Source organism: Kryptolebias marmoratus, linkage group LG4, assembly GCF_001649575.2.
Source record: "Kryptolebias marmoratus isolate JLee-2015 linkage group LG4, ASM164957v2, whole genome shotgun sequence".
Lineage (NCBI taxonomy): Eukaryota > Metazoa > Chordata > Actinopteri > Cyprinodontiformes > Rivulidae > Kryptolebias > Kryptolebias marmoratus.
In genome coordinates, this window is record NC_051433.1 from 1111010 (window position 1) to 1134125 (window position 23116).

The 23116-nt window shown below is 41.8% G+C and overlaps 1 protein-coding gene across 6 annotated transcripts in view; it reads left to right on the forward strand.

Annotated features, from left to right (window-relative positions):
- Nucleotides 1-23116, forward strand: part of LOC108250956 (plasma membrane calcium-transporting ATPase 1-like) — a 67395-nt gene that overhangs the window by 17063 nt on the left and 27216 nt on the right. For 4 of the 6 annotated variants that reach the window (XM_037975297.1, XM_017441067.3, XM_017441069.3 and 1 more), the window contains 6 exons: nt 7243-7648; nt 16622-16819; nt 17755-18012; nt 18406-18531; nt 18716-18841; nt 20537-20572. In XM_037975297.1, the coding sequence (XP_037831225.1) occupies nt 7453-7648; nt 16622-16819; nt 17755-18012; nt 18406-18531; nt 18716-18841; nt 20537-20572 (940 nt within the window). In that variant the 5' untranslated portion in view covers nt 7243-7452. The remainder of the gene's footprint in view (nt 1-7242; nt 7649-16621; nt 16820-17754; nt 18013-18405; nt 18532-18715; nt 18842-20536; nt 20573-23116) is intronic. The other 2 variants (XM_017441070.3, XM_017441071.3) reach the window with 1 other exon arrangement.

Below are 23116 nucleotides of genomic sequence, written 5' to 3' on the forward strand. Positions count from 1 at the left end.
TAGAAAAGGTTCAATACAAACGAACCTTGACAAATGTTTTTTAGGTGAATTAGAAAGTTTACTCATGAGATATTTGATTAAAGATTCTAATTAATCTGGACTGCTCTTAGTTTGACTTTTAGAGACAGAAGTGTAGACGGCTCCTAACATCAACCCAAACCTTCAGGTTTTCATTCAGTGATATGATGAAGATGAAGATGTATGATTAGATTATTAGAATGCTGGACAAGTGCTGGCAGCTAGAATCAGTAGCTTTTTAATGTAGTTTACATGTTAAATTCAGCTCTGCTACACCACGTTAAATTGTTGTTCTTAGGGCTGTACAATCATAGGCCGTTACTTTAAAGTCCACACCTGGTTTAGATGATCTAATGACGGAAGAGAAAATGAGGAAAGAAATATTAAACAATAATATCTTACATTGCAAGTTTTCTAAAATCGAATTGATTTACTTCAACCTTCATAACCAAAACATGTCAGTCTTCCTTCTTTTCTGTGGTTGAACTGATAAACTCTGAATGGCTCAGTGTGACAGCAGACAGATTCAGTTGAATGAAACACTTTGTGTGTTCCTGATTATTTTAAATGGAGATTATGTTTTTACAGATAAATGACTTTTTGACCTAAAACAGTTGGATAACATTTTTTTTATTCCAAGGCCGTTCAGACTTTATTAAACCAAGAACCTGGAGTCAGTTCCTTATGTTAACACAGGACCTACATCTAAAGCTGTTATTTTAATTTTAATGTGAAATACAAACTGTAAAACCAATATCCACAATCTCTGATTAAAGGAGTCCTCACAGTGACAGATAAAACTCCATCCACTGATGAATACCAGCTGATGAGATTAAAATATCTGAACACAAAGTAGAGAGTTGATCTGATCAAATAGAAATCAGATATTAGAAAAACTTGGGATTATCTTGTGTGAGGCCTGGAGACTGAAGGACGGATTGTTTCCCTTCATCTGTTGCACATTGAGGTCTTTCCTCTCCCTGCTCCTCGTTCAGTCACACCTGGACACTGATTCAATCCAAGGAGGACATAAAGGACAACATGGACGTCCTGCGTCCTGCACTTTGGGTCGCCTTGTTGCGGAAAGGTGCTATATAAATAAATTTCACTTCACTTACTTCACTGCGATGCTGGCTACATCCTCCCTCCATCTCTTTTGTCTTTCTGCCTTCAGAGGAATTGATCTGTGACCGGAGAGTCAGAACAACATTACAGAAACTGCAACATTTCTCTGATTTAAGTAGAGGTTTGTTTTCTCACATTTACAGATGTAGTCTCAACTCCTGCAGCCAACCCCAAGGTGAAAGGATTTCTGTGGACTCAGAGCTGTTCTGTGTCAAAGCTTTTATATTTTAAAGCCCTGATCTGAGACTTAATGTTGTTTAGCTGACATTTGTCCCTTTGTGTTCCCTGGCTGCAGTTAGACGAATGACTAAAGGTAAATCTGAAAGAGTTTGATTGTATTTTGGGCTCTCCTGCTGATTTGGCATACATTAGTGCTGGAAGTTGGAAATAAAGTCCTCAGTGGTGGTCCGCTCAGATGAAGTAATGAGCTGCTCATGAACACGTTTGTGCTCCTCAGGACGTGTCATGGCGGGTGGTATGACTGTAATCGAAGCGTTTGTGTTCTGCGTTTATAGAACAATGTTCTAAACAGAAATGTTTCAAGTCCTGTCAGCTACATGAAGTGAACAAACTTTATTCATCAAGTTGTCTCTGAGCTGTTATTCAGGTTTCACACAAAAGCTTTCTGGGTGTGTTCTTTAATCCTCCACTGCCCAGAAAGAAGGACTAAAGACAGAGCGGTTTCTTTAATTTTCTATTCAAACATTCAACAATCTGGTCTACTGGCACTGTTCTGTACACGCCGCACACCGGGCTGTAGGGCCTCAATGAAGCTGTGTAAACTGTTCACTCATCCAGCCAGAAAGTCAGGAATCTCAGGCTTTCTTTGTTAAACCAGACTTTCTGTCAGTGTTCACGCAGATATAATTAAAGGTCGAATGCTAAGAATTTTTCTAGAGATGATGACGATCTTTAGAAACAAGAGCAACCCTTAGAAGAATGTGTAATCTTAAAAATAACATATAAATGAGCATTCTCATAAAAAAAAAATCTAAATTACAGGCTACAGTGAGCTGGTTGTAGCAGCTGCTGCTGCATCTGTCCACTTGATGATTGGTTAAAGTTGCACAGACATGGTCAGTTGGGATTTTTTTTTTTAAAGTGTCCAGTTTCGGCTGTTTAAAATTGTCTGAATGAATAATCTGTCTCTCTCTGTTTTTCCTGCTTTCACATATCTCTCAGTTTCAGGCTGCGTCACTCCTGACCCAGGAGTTTGACGTATCCATGGATCCAACAAAAGAGCTCAGATTCCACTTGGTTTATGTGCTGTTGGTGCATATTTTCAAGTGTAGGGTGTGTGTCCTAATTTTTCAATTGGCAGTTCTTTGAAGGTAACACAAAATGCTCTCAGCTCATTGAAATCAGAGGCTCTGAGCTGTCTTTGAACTCTGCTGCGTTACATTTACATACAGAACATCCAGGGCTCTTTCTCTGACCTCTCTGCAACAGTAAAATGAGCTGGACTCCATCTTTGCTGAAACAGAAACATTTGTGTCCAAAGGCAGAACTTTAGTTTCGGCTCTGCCCTTCTTTGATATTTACACTCCTAGTATTTACACTCCTAGTGGGGGCAGGTCCCACTGGAACGGGTCCCGGGTCAAACCCAGAACTCTTTGCAGGGATTATAGATCCTCTTTGGCCTGGGGACACCTTGAGATGAGGGTTGAGGAGCTGGAGAGAGTCTCTGAGGAGGAGGAGGTCTGGGTTTCCCTATTGGACCTGTTAGCTCCTCAACCCGACCCCAGATGAGAGGAAACTGATGGCTGTTTATTCAAACCATCAGATGGTTGATCAGTTTGTTTGATACTTCCTATTTATTCTGTGTATGAGTATTTTTGCTAAGCATAAATATGACCTGAAACAGGAAAGTAAAAAATCATTAGAATTAGTTTTGCATCTGATTGTGTGTGATGATGTTAAAGTTAACGTGGCTGGTCTTGGAGCAAAATGAACTTGGAGATATCATAAAATTTAAATGGCAGTTTTTACTCAGTGTAGCTATAAATCTGTAATTAGTCACATTTACAGATCAGATTCAGTGAACATAATGCACACATTCACACACTGCACTCACATATGAGTGAATTTAACTAAAATAATAAGATCATGTGTGGGTGGGCACAGATCTGACAAAAATCCACAGAGATTTGCTCACAATACAGGACTGCATGTCCACGTGTGTGTGTGTGTGTGTTTGCGTGCTATGGTGAGTCGACTCCTTTTCTTTCTGCAGTGTGGGGATTTCCTTTTTCCTCTCAGGTCACATGACTGCAGATATGGGTGTGGTCTCTTGCATTCCTGGTCTCTGTTTGTCTCTGTTTGTCCCGTGTGGCACGCTGCGACACTCTTAACTCTCTCTCACACGCATGTGCATGCACCCACACACACACACGCACACTCTTCTGTCTCGCCCAGTCACACACAGCTTGGCAGTGGCTGTTTGATGTGCCCTGCATGTGGAAATGTCTGTGAAGTCACAGTGACATGAATCAGCAGGAGTGTGTGTGTGTGTGTGTGTGTGTGTGTGTGTGATGAGTGCAACAGGGAAAAGAAGTTCCTCTTCATGTAGAGGGCGTTAGCAGAGTTTACTGTGTGTGTGCGTGTGTGTGAAGCAGGGTGGTGCAGGCTGCTCCTTTAGTATGCAGAGCAGGTGTGTCTGCAGAGGCAGAGACGGAGGAGGAGGAGGAGGAGGAGGAGGAGGAGGAGAACTGGCTCTGAATGGAGGGACAGTCTGATGGAAGACGATAAAAACATCATTGAACCGGATGAACTTTTAAAAATATCTGTATATTCTGTCAAGTTAAATACGGCGACACCGTTTTTATAGGTTTGTTTGTCTCGTGTTGAATTGTTTGTCTCTCTGCGTGAAGCCCCGCCCCTCTCCTTTCAGTCTGTAGACACACCTGGTGAACTGCAAACTGGCTCACGTCTCACTGTTGTTGCCAACGCAGCAACTCTGTTGCCTGAATATTTACTAGAGAGCAACAGTTTGTTTTTCTGCTGGGAGTCTGAGGTCATGTTGGTTCTTTACCCGTCCAGATTCTGAGCTGTAATCAGTCTTTACGTGTCACAGCTCATTTCTCCTGCTGGAGCTGGAAACTCTGCTGAACATGGACATGCCTGGTTCAGATGAATGCAGCCGACTGCAGTTTTCAGAAACTAAAATATCAGGTGACTTTGTCTTCATGACAGCTTTGTTGACATAAAAACTGTCTATTTAATGTTCTGAGCTGTTTTTTCCTAAGGGATGGACACTGACTGTGCTTCATAAGCCCTCACCCTGCTCTGACTGTTGCTTCTGAAACTGTTTACATGTGAAAGATCAAGTCTTCATGTTTATGTTTTCAGGTGTGAAAATTAGATTTTTCCAGTTTTGACCTTTGTTGACAGCTTTAGTTCTTATCTTGCTGATACATATTCAGTTATTCGTTGTGCTAACTCGTTTAGCTTTAGTTAGTTATTTTATACAGCGAGATTGTGTGCCAGGTAGTAGGCGGGGCTTAACGCATCGTCTCTGGTTCCAAAAATACAACATGGCAGCTTCCATAAAATGGTTTCTACTGTGTTAAAGTCCTAACAACGAGACAAGAAAGGGACATTTGGTGCGTTAGTATAATATGTTTATGGCTGTGACTCTTCAGTCTGATTAATGGGTTTCAAAGAAAGGATATTTGAGTGATTCTTTTTCCCCTTTCCTTTCCTACCAGGAACTGTTTTCTGTCTTTTGCCTACTCTCCTTTGTCTGCTGTCTCTTTGGTCCTGTCCGTGTCGTTAATGTCCTCAACATTAAAGTTTCTTATCATCTGTTGTAATAGTTGGTTATGAAAGTGTTTCCTGCAGGTTTTTGTTGTAATATGAGTAATTGTAACACAGCTCTTTGCTACCAGCTTCACCTTTAAAGGCTCTGAGTGGTTTTGATTCCTCAGTGATAAATCTGTGCAGCATAAGTAAAGAGTTAAAAATAAATCCATAACAACAGGAAGCAGCTTGTCAGGGTGAGATGAGCAGCTATCAGAACTTGTGTTCATTGATTTCTGTTGTTGCAAAGCATTTTTCTGTCACACGTGACAGAAGGGCAGTAATTTATTTTAAATCCTTTTATCAGTTTGTTTAGAAGCACATCAGGGCTTCCAGCAGCGAGTCTGATTATTTTTAGATTAACAGTTCATTTGTTTGATCATCTGAGCTGCTGAACGCAGTTTGAAACAAACCTGGACTGAAAGATGAGTAGCTTTTATTACTGATGATTGTTGTATGGCTTTCAGTCTGTTAATGTGCTTTTAAAGAGGCTGTAACACGATTCCAGCCAGAGCTCAGCTGATTCACTCATTCACTCTGCGGCACACTCATCCTTTACTCCCTGATTTAAATATATGCCTAATGCTATTTGTTAAGCAAACTGAAAAACACAGCTTGTCAGTTTGCTGCATCAGTTCAGGTGAGCGTGTGTTTGTGTCATTGCGTTGTTGCTTTTCCCCACTGTGACACCTGACGGGTAAGAACAGGTGTGTCGTTCAGGTCTAAAGATAGAAAAACTTACCTTTGGACCTGGGTGTGGTGCTGTCCTTAACACAAGGTGTGTGTGTGAAAATGTTCTGAATCTGCACAATGTGTTTCTGCCCCTCTGTTCACTGATCAGACTTTACCTGAATTATTTGATCACAGCATTGTTCTTACTTTGCTGAAGTGCACCTCTGAGGGATGGAAAATACTAAAATATCACATTTCATGGGCACAGATAAAATACATTTATCAAATTCAGCTTGAAGCTTTATTGGACTCTGTAAAAAACCCTAACAACAAATGCAAGTTATTGTTTAAAACATTTAGATTTGTTCTAGATGGTAGTGCTTGTATATTTGGGTGATCTCATTATCCCTACGTTCCAAGCCTCAGAGAAGGCCTCAGAGAAAACAGAAGTGAAATAAGTAACTTTCCAACCACACTATAGAAACAGTGTCAGCATTCTTTGTTTCAGTTTTGATGAATTTATGTCAGAAAATGTTATAAACTGAAAACTGTGGCTGTTTTCAGTTATAAACTGAAAACAGCCACAGGGTTATTTTTAATTCTGATAAAATATTTAATGTGACGTCTGTGACACAAGATCAGGAGCTGTGAAGAACCTGTGATGTAAAAGTTAATTTTTAAGACTTTATGACTGATAAAGACAAATATTTTACTCAACCTTCAAAGAAAGCAGTGTGGGTCTACGTTCACTGAGAGAAATAAATGTTATCAATGTTCCTTTTCTCACCTGATTGATCTGAACCTGAGGTCAGTGATGAACCAGGGCAGGTGGAACAGATCTGAGCCTGAAAATGTTCTTCACCTGGACGTCCATCACCCACCTGTTAACAGACGTGATCCACAGTCGGCTGGCTCCCAGACTTTCTGACAATCAAACTTTATTTTTGTTATTTGTGTACTCTGATCATTTTCACACATCTCAGACTTGTAGTTTGGAGTAAAATCTGAGATTTGTCTTGATGGTTGATTTAATGTTTATAAAATCAAGAAAAAAACAATCAGTTAGGTGTTTTGTATTTAATAATAATGATGATGAGGGGCTGCGGTTGCTCGGTAGTCAGTACCGCAGCTCCATAACCCCGAGGCTCAGGTTGCGTCAGGAAGAGCATCCGGCGTGAAACATTTGCCCAATCTTTCGTGCGAAGTTCGCCTGCTGTGGTGACCCCTGAAGAAGGCAGCAGCTGAAAGGAAATCAACAACATATTTAATAATGATGATGATTTTATTTGATGTAAAATCTCACTAATGAATCAGAAGAAAAATTAGTCATTAAAAACAGGATATTTTTGGTGTCGTAATAATAAACTTACTGCAGATGGTTCAGGGGGATCAGAGATTTCTTAAACATTCATGAGTCTCAGAGGAGCAACATAAACTGATGATCAGTTTATACCAGCCTCTTTATTATCCTGAGACAAGAAACTCTTCTAATTGGCTAAATTAGTCTCTGTGCTATTAATTAAAAAAACAGAGTGAGTCCTGAACTCTGCTGATGTTTGTCTGCTCTGTGTTCAGATGATTTAGCTTCTCTGATTCCTAAAAATGTTTCTGTGTCTGTTTCCTCTGCAGCGTGAAGCCAAAGGAACATGTTTACTTCCTCGTTTCCATGGTAACCCAAAGGAGAATGCCCGTCCAGGTCTGGATTTAAACCTCGTATTTGTCTCCTCCAACTGCCTCCTGTGAAAACTACACTACCCACAAGCTCTGTGAACTGACGGTCAGTATTCAGCCTTCAGCAAAGACAGTCAGAGGAACAACTCCACTGTAACCAGCACCAACATGGCCAATAACACGGCCGACCACCCGCCGGGAAATTCAGTTGCCGAGGGCAACCATGACGGGGACTTTGGGGTGACGATGAAGGAACTGAAGGACCTGATGACGCAGCGGAGTGCCGAGGCCGTCAGCAAGATCCAAGAGGAGTTTGGAGACGTGCAGGGCATCTGCCGCCGCCTGAAAACGTCACCTATAGAAGGTAGGATTGTTTTAGTGCACCACACCAAGCTGTGTTCAACAGAAAGCTACACAAAACATTCCATAAAAATGATAAAAATAAACTTAAATACATTATACTACCTATTTGTGTACAGTTTAAACACACAGACACACTTCTAACACTGTAACTCACTCATATACACATAGTAACAAACTTATAACCGTTTAACTCGTTAACTTTTTACTGCATGTGTTAATACTGACAGCTAAGAATTTTGTGATCAGAATTAAAAGCAAAGAAACTCAGAGACAAGTTCAGTGTTTTCACCTGAAACACAACCCTGACGCCTCAACAAGCTTTTCCTGTGGGCCGCAGCGCTCAGACACAAACACTGCTTTCAGAGCGGACCTTGTTGTAGTTTGTGTGTTTAAATCAGACAGAAAAGGTGTTTGCTACACTAACTTTAGTTGTGGCATTTCCCTGCAGTGTGACAATGCTGACTTCTGTCTCACCTCAGTGTTCGTTTCTGCTTCTGACAGTTTTCAAACAAGGAGGACTCCCTGTCTTTACTCATTGTGTGAGCTGCATAGAGTTCTGCATTTTAAATCTTGTGAGGAACATGCCAAAAAATCAACAGTAATATCTGCTGTCAGTTTAGGTGGAATTACTACAGGTCCTCGAAGCTTCAGGTGCTCTGTGTTTGGTTGTTTCTTGGTGAAACAACAGCATCAGCACAGATGCACATCGTTTGTCTTGTCTCCATATCTGCCTGTCGATAAAACGAGAGCAGAGCAGCTGAATGAAAGTCTGATTGCTCATCTTCATTTACTGTACTGACGTCCTGGTGTTCTGCCTAATCTGCTGCTGTCTGCACTTCATTTTCAACACTCAGCACGGCGTTGGGATTTTGTGACTGAACTGTGACACAGCAGTGTAAAAACACTCTGCAGGAGTAATGTGTGTGTCCTGTAACTCCTGCTCAGATGAGTTGATGGAAACACCTCAGTAATTACTGACAGACACACACAAATCAACGCTGTGTGTGTGGGTGTCTTTGACCCAACCACCAAAATGTTTTGGTAAAAGATGGAAACATTCCTTATTTATTGACAGAAGATGATCAGTTTTGGGTTTCAGTCAGAGCTCGGAGTGAGACCAGAAAATGGCCGACATGCTGCTGTTTATTCCTCCCTCCCTCATCCTTTGATCCCTGTGTGTGTGTGTGTGTGTGTGTGTGAGTTGCCATCGGTCCATTCCAGGATTGAAATTAGTTCCAGCCCGCTCCCCTAATGGCTCCATAGATCATTGCTCTGTTCCATTTAGTAATCAGAGGACATTTGTAGTTGCGTCCTCTACGTAAGAAATTACTCACTTTAATGAAAGAAGTGTAATTATATTTTCACTGCAGATAGAGAGACGGGGAGAGGAGGAAAAATGGGTGGAGGGCTGTAAGATTGAGAGCAAACGCTCAAAAAAGGCTGTCAGATAATATTTGTCCTCCTGTAGTAAAATGCCCTGTGCTGTCGTCACATCACATTCAGTTGGTGTGTGAAGGCGTGGGGTTTTAGAGGTTTTAGAATCAAAGCAGCAGAGGGTCGGGCTGTAAAACATTCCTGTCAGCTTTTATCATTCATCACTCTTCATCTGTACCGTTTAGATATATTCAGCCAAGATGGTGGAGCTGGAAACTGATGACTTTATTTTAAAGATGACCTCTGGAGTACCCTTTTTTTAATCAGTCACATGAATACAAACAGTCTAAACGTCTCTGGTTCCTGTAGAACCCACAGGGACGTCATGTCTCATCCAGTCACTGGTCATCATAATACGAGACGATAAAGAAAACAGATCTGTTTGCTTGAACAAACCCTGATGCATGTTGGGCATTTCAGTTGATAAAGCTCTTCAACTTTTATTAAATTACTAAACTCCATGAGGGAAGTGTCAGCTGTTACAGTGTCTCCCGGTCCTGCTCCTCCATGTGAACAAACGGGACTTTCCTCTTGGTAAAATAAAAATACACCTCATAAATTTCAACAGACTGTTGTAGATTCAGGTAGTTCTTACCGTAGTTTCTTTAAATATTCCTTTCTTTAAGTTTAGCTGAAAGAAGTTATTTCCAGCTTCAATGTGACACCATGATTGTGTGCGGGGGAGTAGGCGGGGCTTAAAGCCCCACATCATTAGTGCACAGACTCTGGTTCCAAAAATACAACATGGCAGCTTCTGGCTGGCTTCAACTCCCAACAACAAGAGCACACTGGGACACTCAGTCTAATATTTAATACATGTCTCTGATGAAGCTGGGTGCATTTTTATATCGACTGTTCATCCTCCAGGTTCCTCCCACAGACCAGAAACATGCAGGGTAGGGCCATCAGGGAGAGGCCGAAGGGTTGTTTGTGTCTGTGTCCCTGTGACGGACTGGAGACCTGTCCCNTTGTTCTCCGCGTGCACGTGTGGGTTTACTCCGGGTACGCCGGTGTCAGAAACACGCAGGTAACTAAACTGCCCCCAGGTGTGAGTGTTTGTCCAGGGTGTCCCCTGCCTCTCAAATAGTGACTGCTGGAGACAGACACCAGCTCCCCGCCTCCTGGAAAAGAGAAGGGGGTAAAGAAAATGGATGGAATGATGGACGTTATTGTCCACTAAAGTCAGCAAATACTAAAGCCTAAATGTTTGTCTCAGAGGGAAACCCCTGATGTCCCCTGAAGCCCAGCAGAGTAAATGTAGAAAAAACAGCCCTGAATGACCATCTGGCTTCATGATGATTCAGTTCTTTTTGGCTGGTTTATATTTGTTGGCTCAGCTCTTAATTGGGCTTTTAATTTATTCATCCATTTTTTATTTGCAGTGGTTGACTTTTCTGTCCTGTTGCCAAGTCCCTGAACTGACCGTGTGGACTCAGAGGCAGAAAGGTTCACTCACTGCCTCACCACTTTGTTTGAAAGGTTTCAACATGTCAGACTTATTAAAGCTTCTGCAGTGTCGCAGGTGTGAGACGGATGTGTTTTTAATGTGACCTGATGTTAAAAACACATCAAACACAACTCAGACTTTTCTCTTGGTGTCAGGAATTTTAATGAATTCCAACATTTTATTAATAACATTCCAACATTAAGTTTTGTGGTAACACCAGACTTAAACTGGACAACTGGACACGTTGGAGGCGTGCTGTTGAACGTCACCTCACACTACTGAAAAAAACAAAAAACGTTGATTAAAAATCCGATTAAACTAATTTTACCAAACAGCCATTGTTTGGAAGATGTCTCTGTGTTGGTCTTTTATGTTTTTGTGCCAACAGACGTCTCGTTCTGTGGTTTATTGAAGGCTCTTATCTGATTCCTGCAGGCTGTTTGTGGTGTTTTAAATGGAAGAAACTGAGAGTACAAACCTCTGCCAAGGCCTTAGGGTCGGACCCAGATCTTCATCTGGATCACCATCAAAATGTAATCACTTGTTTTTTGTGACAACCCCAACATTTCCTGAAAATTTCATCAACATCTGTTCGTTAGTTTTTAAGTAATCTTGCTAACAGACGGACAGCCAAACAAACCAACGAACACCAAAAACGAAATGTAAGAATGTCATCGACAGAAAAACCTAGATTACTAATACATCACGGATATAGAAATTTTGAGGTTTGGTGTCAAAAACCACATGGAAATTCTGAAAAGTGTGTTGTTTGGCTGGTGTCATGTTTCAGATGAGCAGAGAAAGGTTCATGAAACCTGAGAGTCCCAGGATCCTGATCTGAAACTCTGAATCTTATTTCCAACAACAGAAAACCTGACTCTTACCTTCTGTGATAATTCACTGTTTTAGTTCCAGGTGCGTTGACATCGTCACCCAAACACGTTGAACACATTTCATCACGAGCCCAGCTTCAGAGAAACTCACATCGCTCTAAAAATAAACCATTATTTTAGGTTTATGAAACAAACATTTCCTGTTGTCACTGCTCAGGAGAGAAGCTCTGCTTTTATCTCTTTATGTGGAAGAGTTTGAAGCCAGGACAGGTTTAATGTTTAATTTTAGAAAATTCTGACTTGATGGTGTTAGATTCAAATCCTGAACGTTGTGGACTTACTCACAGGGATCTGTCTCATTAAAGAGCCAACCAAAAGACGTCAACAAGTTTGATTTTGGATGACAGAAACAATTTGAGATCATCAAACTGGTTTCTGGTTCTGGTCGGTTCTTTGGGACGCAGTGAATGTTTTTTCTTTGCAGCTGATGTTTAATTTATAAATCCAGAATTTAAGCTAGTTTTTATTAAAAATATTTTAATCTGTATACCTGAAAATAGCTCCCAAAATATTGATGCACACTTATAGTATTTTATGAGGGTTCAGGTTTTTTCCTGCCTGCTGGCGAGTTCTTGGTGTGGGAGGTCCAGTTGAAGCTGTCCTCCTGTCCTCTGTAACAAACAACCTGAGCCTCACGAGGACCTGCAGAAGGTCCAGCAGAATCCTGGAACTTCTACAATTATCTCTTAAAGTTTTCTGTGATATTAAAAAAGTTAAAATGAGTGATTTTGTTGTTTCAGAGAGCCTCTGCAGGAGAGGAGGTGAGCTGCAGGTTTATATCCTGTCAGGGTTTTCTGTCCTGCTGGTTCAGAACTTTAACTCTTCTGTTCAATCTGATGTTTTTTAACCAAAATGACAAAAAAATTCATCATCCTGCATTTTATTTTTCTTAAACAACTTTCAGAAGAGATGATAGAGCTGATTTAAATGGAATTATTTTAAATTTATATTTAAAAGACACTCCAGTCAGCGTGTTAATGATGTCTGCATCAAAGCATTCATTTGTCTTTATGTGGTTATAAATTATTTGTAATGTGAGGCTGACTGAATATAATACTGAAATAAATCCTCTGTGTTCAGATTTCTTCAGTTCCTGCACAGATGACAGAGAATTGCTCTGCAGGGCAGCTGCTTCCTGATACTGATGCTGATTTCTTTCAGTCATCTTGAGAAACAGTTTATTATTTTTCCTTTTAGGTGTTGATTCATGTAGTTCTTACCCTGTTGCTGTATGGTCAAATATTATTTTTCTCATATGTTTAGATTTTTTTCATGCTTAAGAACGGTCATGTGACACTGATTGATTGTGGGAGAGTAGGCGGGGCTTAAAGCACACAGGCTCTGGTTCTAAAATACAACATGGCAGCTTCTGTAAACAGTGTCCTGCTGCCTTGAACTCCCAAGAATGAAAGCAGGCCGGACGCTTAGTCCAACATTATGATACGTGTCTGTGGTCAGCACCTGATGAAGCCACTCCCACCACACCTGGAGAGGGGACTTTTTGTTTCCTTTGACTTGATCAGAATATGTTTATTCCAAAAGCTCTTCTTATTTTTTTAAAAGGTGACTGCAGCAGGTGGTGAACACAGCAGGGATTTTGGTTTCAGTACTTGACGCTGGTTGAAGCGACTTCACTTTGACTAATTTGTGGATGTGTTTGTGTCTGTTAGCGCAGCTCAGAAGGAATGGTGATATTTGTAGAAGCAGACAGCTGGTAGATGAAGTGCAGTGATGATGAAGGGAGCGCACTCAGTCTCTGTAACAGAGGGAGAATAAATAAACGTGAAGACTGTTACCCTTTTCACACATCGGTCGCACCATATTGGCTCAGAGAAATGTACTCGTTAAGCCGCTGTTGTTCTACTTTGGTAGTTCTGGCAGATCAGAGGCGAATCGTCAACCGAAACAAAGGAAGTTGAAGCTGCAGCGTCAGGTGACGGCGTTTCTGAGTTCACCTGTACACTCGTTCCGTTTTGACTCAGGGGCGTATGAACTTTGACCTTTGGATTGACCTCAGTAGACAGAGCTGCAGGTTGGCTGATGACACTGTAGGCTGGATCAGTTTCTGTTGGACCAATGAAGTCTGTTTCTGTTCAGGAACATCATGGGTGTGTCTTCAGATGTTGAAGCTGGAGTCTACATTTTCTGTGGGCTGCTGCCAGGCGCTGGATGAGACCTGCCAGCAGAACATCAGAACTGTTCTCTGTGATCCTGTTCTGTATTTTAGTGTGACAGCAGCTTTCAGTGCAGTCACTGGGGTTTAAATGATCAAACCAAACACTGATGATGATGCTTCTGACTGCTGGTGTATTTTTAAACCTGTTATGGGATGTTGGATTGATGCTCTCATACACTCAGACTAACACACGCTGCTGTACGCAGGAATTAGGCTTGATTTTCTTCTGCTGATTTAAAATGGATCATTGATCATCTCCTGGTTCTTTCATTGCAACCCTTCCTGTCAGCTCTCTACAGTTCAGCTGATGTCTCACCTGGACACATCTGGTATCACGTTTCTTCAAATCTCCTCATTTAATGTCAGTTTCTCATCTTATTGAGCCATATTTACTCTCAAAAACCAAAGAATTTGAACCAAAATTCAGTTTTCCAACTTTATATTGTTGTTCTAATTAATGAGATCAAACTGCAAATAAGTGAAGTATTTTTGTGTTGTTGGTGGCTTTTATTCATTCATGACCAGGAAGTGGAAAGTGGACATGAAGCTCAGAACCACGTGTTGGGTCTGAACCCAACAGGAACAGCGACCCGACACCTTTTCCTGTTTGCTCTGACATCACAGTCAGAACCTGGGTCTGTTTTTAGTGTTCCTCCTTCCAGCTAGTTATTTGAGTCCAGTTTTTAACAATGCTTCACTCCTGAGTTTTTGATCTGAGAGGTTCAGATCCATCTGACTCTCTGCTCACTTCATCTAATCCCATAATTCCTCTCCTCATGTTTTAGCTCATTTTATTCTGTTTTCTCGCCCGTCTCTGTTGGTAAATTTGTTTGCTGTTCATGATCTGAACACGTTTGTTCTTCAGTTTAGTTGTACCTTTTAAACATACATTTTAAGTGGAGTTTTTTGTTGTGACTCTGGTTTTGGACAGCTTGATCAGCTTTGTGTTTCAGAAACATTTAGATTTGATTGTTGCTGGTTAATGTTCTGCTTCCTGTATTTAAAGTGACTGATTCTCATTCTAACATCATTCCTGCTTCTTATTTCTCTTCCCTTGGCTTCATCTCACCTTCTGTCTCATAATCTGAGTTAAAACTGCCACAGTCTCACTTTCTCTCATGTTTCTTCTCTTCCTCACCTCTCATTAATCTCTCCTGACCTACTTCCATCTCATCTCATGTCTCCTTATTTTATTTCATCTCATCTCTAATTTGATTTGGCTTCTTCTCATCACCAATCACTCTGATAGTTTTCATCTTTATCACATTAGGATCTAACTGTTAGCTTTGGGTTCTGAATTGTTTTCCTTGTTCTCAGAAAACAGACGGTGTTAGAACCATTTCTCAGGAGCACGTCTGAGCTGATGTTCCTGCAGACGAACAGAGACCGGCTTCTCAGTCGTCTCAAATTCACCTCACGTTCCACTGCACATGTCCCGCTTTTACCGGGAGTCTGCTGTTCACAGATCCACATACAGCATTCATTCAGAAATATCCATCTTTAAATGGAAATCAGGTTTTGTTGTTAACAGTAAGCTGCTGGTTACCCATTGTTAATTAATGAAGTCTAACAAACTGCAGATGGTTGCTCTGTTTTTAGAATTTAATTTGCTCCCATTCTTTAAAAATAAAATCCACAAGTAAAGAGCCTAAAGTGGATGCAGCCTTCCAGAGTCAAATGTGTTCATGTTCCTGAACGAGTTCCTGCTGGGAAACAAAACCAGGAATCAACAGTTTCCAGATATGATTTGATGCTTTGAGCAGAGGAGCAGGTAAACATGTCTCCTTAAAAACATGTCTCCTTAAATTCCCTGAACCTAGCTGATGTTTGATTAGTTGCATTTCTTCTCATTATAAATGAATTTGTCTTTTTTTTCCTGATTTGTAAACAGCTTCAGTAAAGGTTTGATTGGTCTGTTCAGGTGGTGCAGTGCTGATTATTGGCTCTGATGGAGCAGCAGATTGTGTTTTCAGCAGGACAGCAGTCAGGTTTGCTTAAAGCTTCAATGGATTCATCAGTACTGCAGACAAAACGAGAGGGTGGGGGTCTGTGGAGCCTTCACAACACAACATGTTGCGTTCCTGTAGATGGCTGAATTATGTCAGGAAGTTAAACATCATTTTGTTGAATTACACCACTCAGCATATCAAACACCGTGAACTAACGCTTCTGAAGGAGGATTTATTTCTAAAATCCTACTTTTTCTGAATTTATTTTAAGTTTAATTTTGTATGAGGACGTTAGGGCCGGAATAAGCCGGCTCAAGGCCCGCTTCTGGCCCTCGGACCTCATTTTGCTCACAGTGACGTGAGCTGGCTGCAGGTGAGAGTTTGTGTGTTTCTGTGATGAGTCCTCATGAAAGAGGAACTGTAGCTTCAAGAGATCCATGATGAGGGTTTACCTAAAAATACTGGTCTGCACACACACGCGCGCACGCACACACACACACCCCACACACCCTCACACCCTCACACACACACACACACACACACACACACAGACTCATACTTTTCTGAGCAGTCAGACATGTTTGGCTCCTGGTATTAGTAGTTAGAGCGGCCTTTTAGGGTTTTCTTATTTATTGAGTCATAAAATTACATCTAACAACCAACCAGCTGTAGGAGGGCGGTGGAGAAAGATGTTTATGAAGTTCTGAGCTGAAAAGCCCCGACGCTGAACCCTGCACCGTCACTTTTTCTACGCTCCTTTTACTTCACGTTTCACTTTATCAAAATGTCAGATTTATTTTTTTAGATGAATCCTAAAAATATAAACGTTTGAAAAAAGTTTTCCTTCCTCTTGTACTTTATAGAAATATCATGAAGCTGTCAATGTTCTGTTTGTTGCTCTGTGTGTGCGTGTGTGTGTGTGTGTGTGTGTGTGTGTATGTCGTGTTGTTTAACACAGATCTGATCACATGTGGTCACTCAGGACAAAAGTGATTTAAACAATAAGAAAATCCAAACTACTTGCCTTTAATTGATCAGTCCTGGAAACGTTGCTCTGCCTTGTTTGTGTCTGCAGGTCTGTCTGGAAACCCAGTGGATTTAGAAAAACGTCAAGCGTTGTTTGGAAAGAACTTTATTCCCCCAAAGAAGCCCAAAACCTTCCTGCAGCTGGTGTGGGAGGCTCTGCAGGATGTAACACTTATTATCCTGGAAATTGCTGCGATCATTTCGTTGGGTCTGTCCTTCTACCACCCACCAGGGGGCAACGCTGAAGGTCAGTTCCTCCCAGGTTTAGATTCTTCCTCGAAAACTTATAAACCTATCAGATTATATCCTCTTTAACCATGATCCATGACAAAAACCATCTCATTTATACTCATTTTAAGGGTTTGCTTTCTCTTTCTCTGTTAATTTCCTTAGTTTTTACAAGGTAAAGACTTTTTACATCTACGTTTGTACCTTTTCTCCATTTTTAATTAGCTCCATATCATAACTTCTCGACACGTCATGTGACTGAAATGTTGAGCTCCTTCTGACTTGAGTTTTTTGATCTCCAACATTCAGACTGATGTAAGGATTGCTCAGAACGTGAAGCTTTCTAAATTCTTTAAACCAGAGAAAAATACTGCAGTTTGTGTGAAACTGTTAAAGTGGTATTAAAGATTAAAGAAACCACAGGAACCAAAATACATCACATGATTTAATTGCTCTTATTTAAAAACAAATATGCAATTATTACATTTCATTCTTAAATAATATTACATATTTAATAATAATAATCTTATAATACACCATATTTACTTATAGTAATTTTTTTGCACAGTTAAAACATCGTTCAGTCATCTCTTTCTTGACCTCGGGACAAATTTTAAACCAACTTATGATCAGCTGTTTATTTATAAAACTTTTATTTATAAGCAAAACAACAAAACTCTTTCTGTGGTATCTTCATTTGATTAAGTCAGGCATTTAAACCGTACGATGGGAAAATGTTGTTGCAAAAAGATAACAAACCCGTTGGTTTTCAGAACAGTTCAGTCCTTAAAGCTCCTAACTTCCTGAGAGGTGAAGGATGGGAAATGATTCTGTTAGAGGATCTTTTACCTGTCTGCCTTCGTCACGCATCTTTAGTTTGTGTTGAAAATAAAAAGGACAGTTCATTTTAAAAATCTATTTGTCATTTTGAACTTGTCTGAATTTGTCTGTCAGCATGTGGCCAAGCTGCAGGCGGCGTCGAGGACGAGGGAGAGTCTCAGGCGGGCTGGATCGAGGGCGCCGCCATCCTGTTCTCGGTCATCATCGTGGTCCTGGTGACAGCCTTCAACGACTGGTCCAAGGAGAAACAGTTCCGTGGGCTGCAGAACCGCATCGAAAAGGAACAAAAGTTCACCGTCATCCGTAAAGGGCAGGTTATCCAGATCCCTGTGGCTGAGATCGTGGTGGGAGACATCGCTCAGATCAAATACGGTAACAGAGATCAGACTTTGAAAGGTGGAGGGAAGCTGGGATAACTCTGATGTTCACAGAGTTCAGTAAACGGCTTTTAACCAGGTGTTAGTTCCTGGATGGGGTCAGTTTATTGTTCTGTTGACAGGGTTTATATGAAACCGTCCTAAATATTTGGATAAGCCTGATCTACAGGCACAGCTTGGCTGATTGTCTTTGTTCAGAACGTTTATAAAGACAAAATTTATTATAAACACATTATTCTAATGCAAACTCAAACATTTGGACAAGTTTGCTCTAATTGTGTTTTCCTTAGAAGCCTGGTTGCTGAATTTGGTTTAATAACAGCAGACAAACTGTTTTGGTGTTGAGCCTCGAGTATAAGACCCCCTGACCTCTGACCCCTGCCTGCAGGAGACCTGCTGCCTGCCGATGGGATCCTGATCCAAGGGAACGACCTGAAGCTCGATGAGAGCACTCTGACCGGAGAGACCGATCAGGTTCGGAAATCACTGGAGAAGGACCCCATGTTGCTGTCCGGTGAGCGCCTGTTCTCAGTCACACGATGCCCACACACACAGACTCACACCAACACACACACACACACAGACAGTATTCACAGAATAAATGAAAGGATGTGTTTCAAACGGAGGGAAACACAGAGACAATTACAGAGAAAGCCTGGTTTGTGTTGTGACACCTTGCTTGTGAAATCCTTCCTCAGGGACTCATGTGATGGAAGGATCTGGCAGGATGATGGTGTCAGCTGTCGGCCTCAACTCTCAAACAGGCATCATCGTAACCCTGTTGGGCAGCAGCGAGCATGAAGAGGAGAAGAAGGTCAAGAAAAGTAAGACATGAAAAAGCAGCTGTCACACATGTCGCGCAAACACAACCGAGTGTCAAAGGTCATATGACGACTGTAAGTCTGAAGTCCTGAGAAGAAAGTACGACTAGAAGAACAGTTCTGAAGGTTCTGTTTCAGCTTGTGTTGGTTTTCTGATGTTCTGGCTGATGCCTCCAGTTTGGACTGAAAACAGCAGAACTGTCTGAGGGGCCATTTTGAACTTGATTCTGAAACAAAACACCATGACTGAATAAATGAGACCAAAGATGAACACATTTATATTTTATCTGTCGCTAAGACACGGCTCAAGTATTGACCCGATGAGTTGACACATTTATTTAATCATCTGCCCCTGCACTTCATTTAACTCTGAAACTGAAACACAACAAACCCACAAACTCGGCTTCTTGGACCAAAAATCTGTTTGGGTGTGAGGAGAGCAGACCCGACCTCAGTCACAGTCAATCACCTTTAAACGTGTTGCCAACAGCCAATGAAAAGAGAGGGTGGGACACAGGAAGTAGCGTCAGAAGAGCAGATAGCTGCACAGATGGCAGCAGCAGCGTGTCGATAGTCATCCATGTTTGTTTACTCTTTAAACAAACATGGATGACAAACATTTATCAAACTGAGCTGAGATGTCTGCTCGTCTCTGCGTTAAGAGAACCGTTAACCTCGGCCTCTCTGTCATCGATGCAGGAAAAAGCTGCGTCTCTGACTGGTTGAAACTCTTTACACACCGATGGTGTTCTTTTAGAAAAATGAAGTTGGTCTGCTGCTGCTCTGGTGAAATGTTTTTATATTATATTTTGAAGCTGGGCAGTTCTGTGATTGGCCACATGAACAAACTCTCCATTAGGGTCTCATTTATTTCTGATTATGGGTTTATGTGTAGGAAAGCGAGCAACAGATTTTAATGGTATAAAGCTGCAGAGCATCTTTTTTGTGTCACACAGATTGTTTCTGGAAACGGAAACCTTCAGTGTCTCAGGGCTGACTGATACAAACCAACAGGCTTCTGCAGTCCGTCTCTACTGCTTCAGATTTGCTTGTGATCATGCTAACACCCTTTTACTCGTCGTTTTCTTTACTTTGTTTTTGTCTGACCATTTATTTTATTGGCTAAAGTTTGAGTTTGTCAGGCATTCATTGTGACCCGGCTGAATGTACCAGCTCAGCAGAGAGAGACACTCAAAGTTTATCACCTGCTGGCCAATTTCAAACAAACAAACAAACAAGCCAAAACAAACAAACCTGAATGGGATTTCTCCTGAGGAGAACCACGTCATCAATGTTCAGAGTCCACCTAAAGAGTGGGAGACATTTTAATGGTCCAAAAACAAAACCACACACAACTCATCCACCTGTTGTTTTTAAAAAAATCAAATTTAGATCCTCAGTGTGTACAAACACACACAACTGTTTGTTTCTCAGAGTCAGCTCATGTAAATTTAATAAGATGCACGTAAACATTTTGACATCCCGTCAGACTCTGGGTTAGATGTCGGTGGTTCTCTGCAGAGTGAAGTCTCGTGTCTCTCTCGTCTGATCCGTCCATTCCTGCCCACAGCACACACACCACACACACACACCTGTGGGTTTCTATCAGTTTGAATTTTGTTTTCTCCCTCAGTTTGAGTCGATCTTTTCCTTTGAGCCATCTTATCAGCATTCCGCCCTCTCTCTCTGTCCGAACAGGTAAAAAACAAGGACCCCCCGAAAATCGCAACAAAGGTAACCCCTCCATTCATCCATCTGTCCCTCTGTCCCTCCATCCTCCCTGTTCCTCACCCCCTCCCCACCCCCCAGCCAGCGGCGGGAGGGGAGGCTGTCCTCCATCTCTCTGTCTCTCTTTCTGCTGTATAAGGGGGGGACGGTCTTTCACTTTGCTTTACCTGTCCAAGGGTGCAACTCCCACCCCTCAGGTCTTTGACAGCCAGTCAGCCTCCACTGTTGCCATGGAAACTACCAAATAGCGTCTAAGTCCTCAGGAAAGAAAGCATTTCCTGTAATTCTATAAATTACATTTTGTTGTCCAAGCTCGATTAGAGTTTAGCAGGACGAGGCTTTTTCCACTCGGTCACATGCTGCGTGTTTGTTGCTGCTTAGAGTAATGATCTGTGACGTGACCGGACGATGAACAGCTGCACAGCCAGAGAAACTAATCATTAATGTTTCAGGCTGTTTAAAACCTGCTGCACTTCAGAACGAGACAGTTTCTAACAAAAATCACATGGTGGAGGTGCTTCTAACTATAGATTTCAGATTAATCCGTAACAAACAACAATCACGGCCCCATTTCAGACAGTTTTTAAAACCTGAACGTGGTTTTTTTAACTGTTTGTGATGAGAATAAAGAATTTATGTGCAGCCACATGGAGTGCTCCAGAAGAAAAAATATCTGCTAATATTTTCTGATACTTTGTTACCATGGGAACCAAGAAAGCCTAAAGTCAACCTACATAGATTTTTTTTTTGTCCTCAGTTGAAATGACATGAATTGTGGGATTGATTTCTGAAAGTTTACCAAACGGAAAATGTCAGCTATAAAAGCAGCGGTGTGCAGACGCAGCGTGTCAAACATGATGCAGCTGATGGGATGTGAGAAACACACACAGGACTGAACATTATTATATTAATGATTCTTCCAGTGTCTGTGTTTAACTGATTGTTATTAATGAGTTTAAATGTTACTCTTCACCTGATGATGACCAACATGATGAAATTACTATCCAAAGTCATTTAACCAAAACGTTTCTCTGTGATTATTGGATTTTTCTTCAAATAATTATGCAGCTGTAGTCCCGTTCCCTTCCCTGGTCCTGTCCACCTCCTCCAGCCGCCGGTCCAAACATCGGACCACCTCGCAGCAGTTCATGCTTCTCACAACACGAGCTCATTTTGTCCTCAAGTCCTGCAGGCCTAATTAATGTAGCACAAGTGTCAGCACAGCAGCAAACTGTTTAAACCAGAAAAAGTATCTTAAAAAACGCAAATCTTAGTCGACACTTTAACATTTAGGACTGTCTGCTTTATGTTTTTGCTTTTAAAATGGCCGTGCCCACATAGTTGGGACCCTAACCCTAACTAACTTGTAGTTAGTTAAGCAGGTCAGGAGGCCGAGACATCTCTGTCCTCAGCCACCTCTTCCAGCTCCTCCAGGAGGATTCCAAGGTGTCCCCGGGCCAGCCGAGAGACAGTCTCTCCAGCATGTCTTGGGTCTTCCCTGGGGTCTCCTACCAGTTGGACATGCCCTGAAATCCTCCCTAGGGAGGAGTCCTGAACCCCACCTCAGCTGGCTCCTCTCCATGTGGAGGAGCAGCGGCTCTACTCATTTCAACCACCTGCACCTGAGACCTCATTCGTTCAGTCACAACCCAGAGTTCATGACCACAGGTGAGGGTAGGAACGTAGACGACTGATAAACGGAGAGCTTCGCCTTGCAGCTCAGCTCCGTCTTCACCACGACAGACGGCCACAGAGAAAACAATACTGCAGAAGCTGCACCGATCCGTCTGTCCATTATTTCCTCCCGAGATACTTAAACTGCTCCACTTGAGGTATGGAGGTGCTGATCCTCATCCCAGCTGCTTCACGCTGCTGCAGTGAGAGCTGGAGATCACAACATGATGACGCCAACGGGACAGCAAACACCAAATCCAGAGGCCTCCAAATCCCTTCTGCCCCCAGCTGCACCAAGAAATGATCATTTCTATGATAAATTTAAAACAAACAGTAAAACGTCCTGTTTGATACACCAAGAGTTAAACAAAAGTCTGTTCCAGGTGTTCGCTCTGACCGTTGAGCCCTTTTAACAGATTTGATGATGCACTTGATTTCTGATGACGTCCTCTGTTTATCGTCCAAAATCAGCCAACTGTCTCCATTTTTCTATGATCCAGCTTCTTGTGAGAGCTGCCTCTGAACACTCAGACCCCCCCGGACCGCCTCCTGCCTGCTCCTGTGGTTAAAGCATCTGCTGCAGACAGAATGCTTCTTCATGTACCAAGGAACACACGGATCATCACACAAACAAACAGATCTGCTGTCAAAGACGACCTCCAAAACTTCTGAAGAGTTTTATTTTTTACCAGACGTACTGAGCAATAGGATGAAAATGATTTAAAACCACAAAAAAACAATACTTTTCTGTGATTTCAGATCCAAACAGACCGATGATCTCTGTGGTTCAGATCCAAACAGACCGATGATCTCTGTGGTTCAGATCCAAACAGACCGATGATCTCTGTGGTTCAGATCCAAACAGACCGATGATCT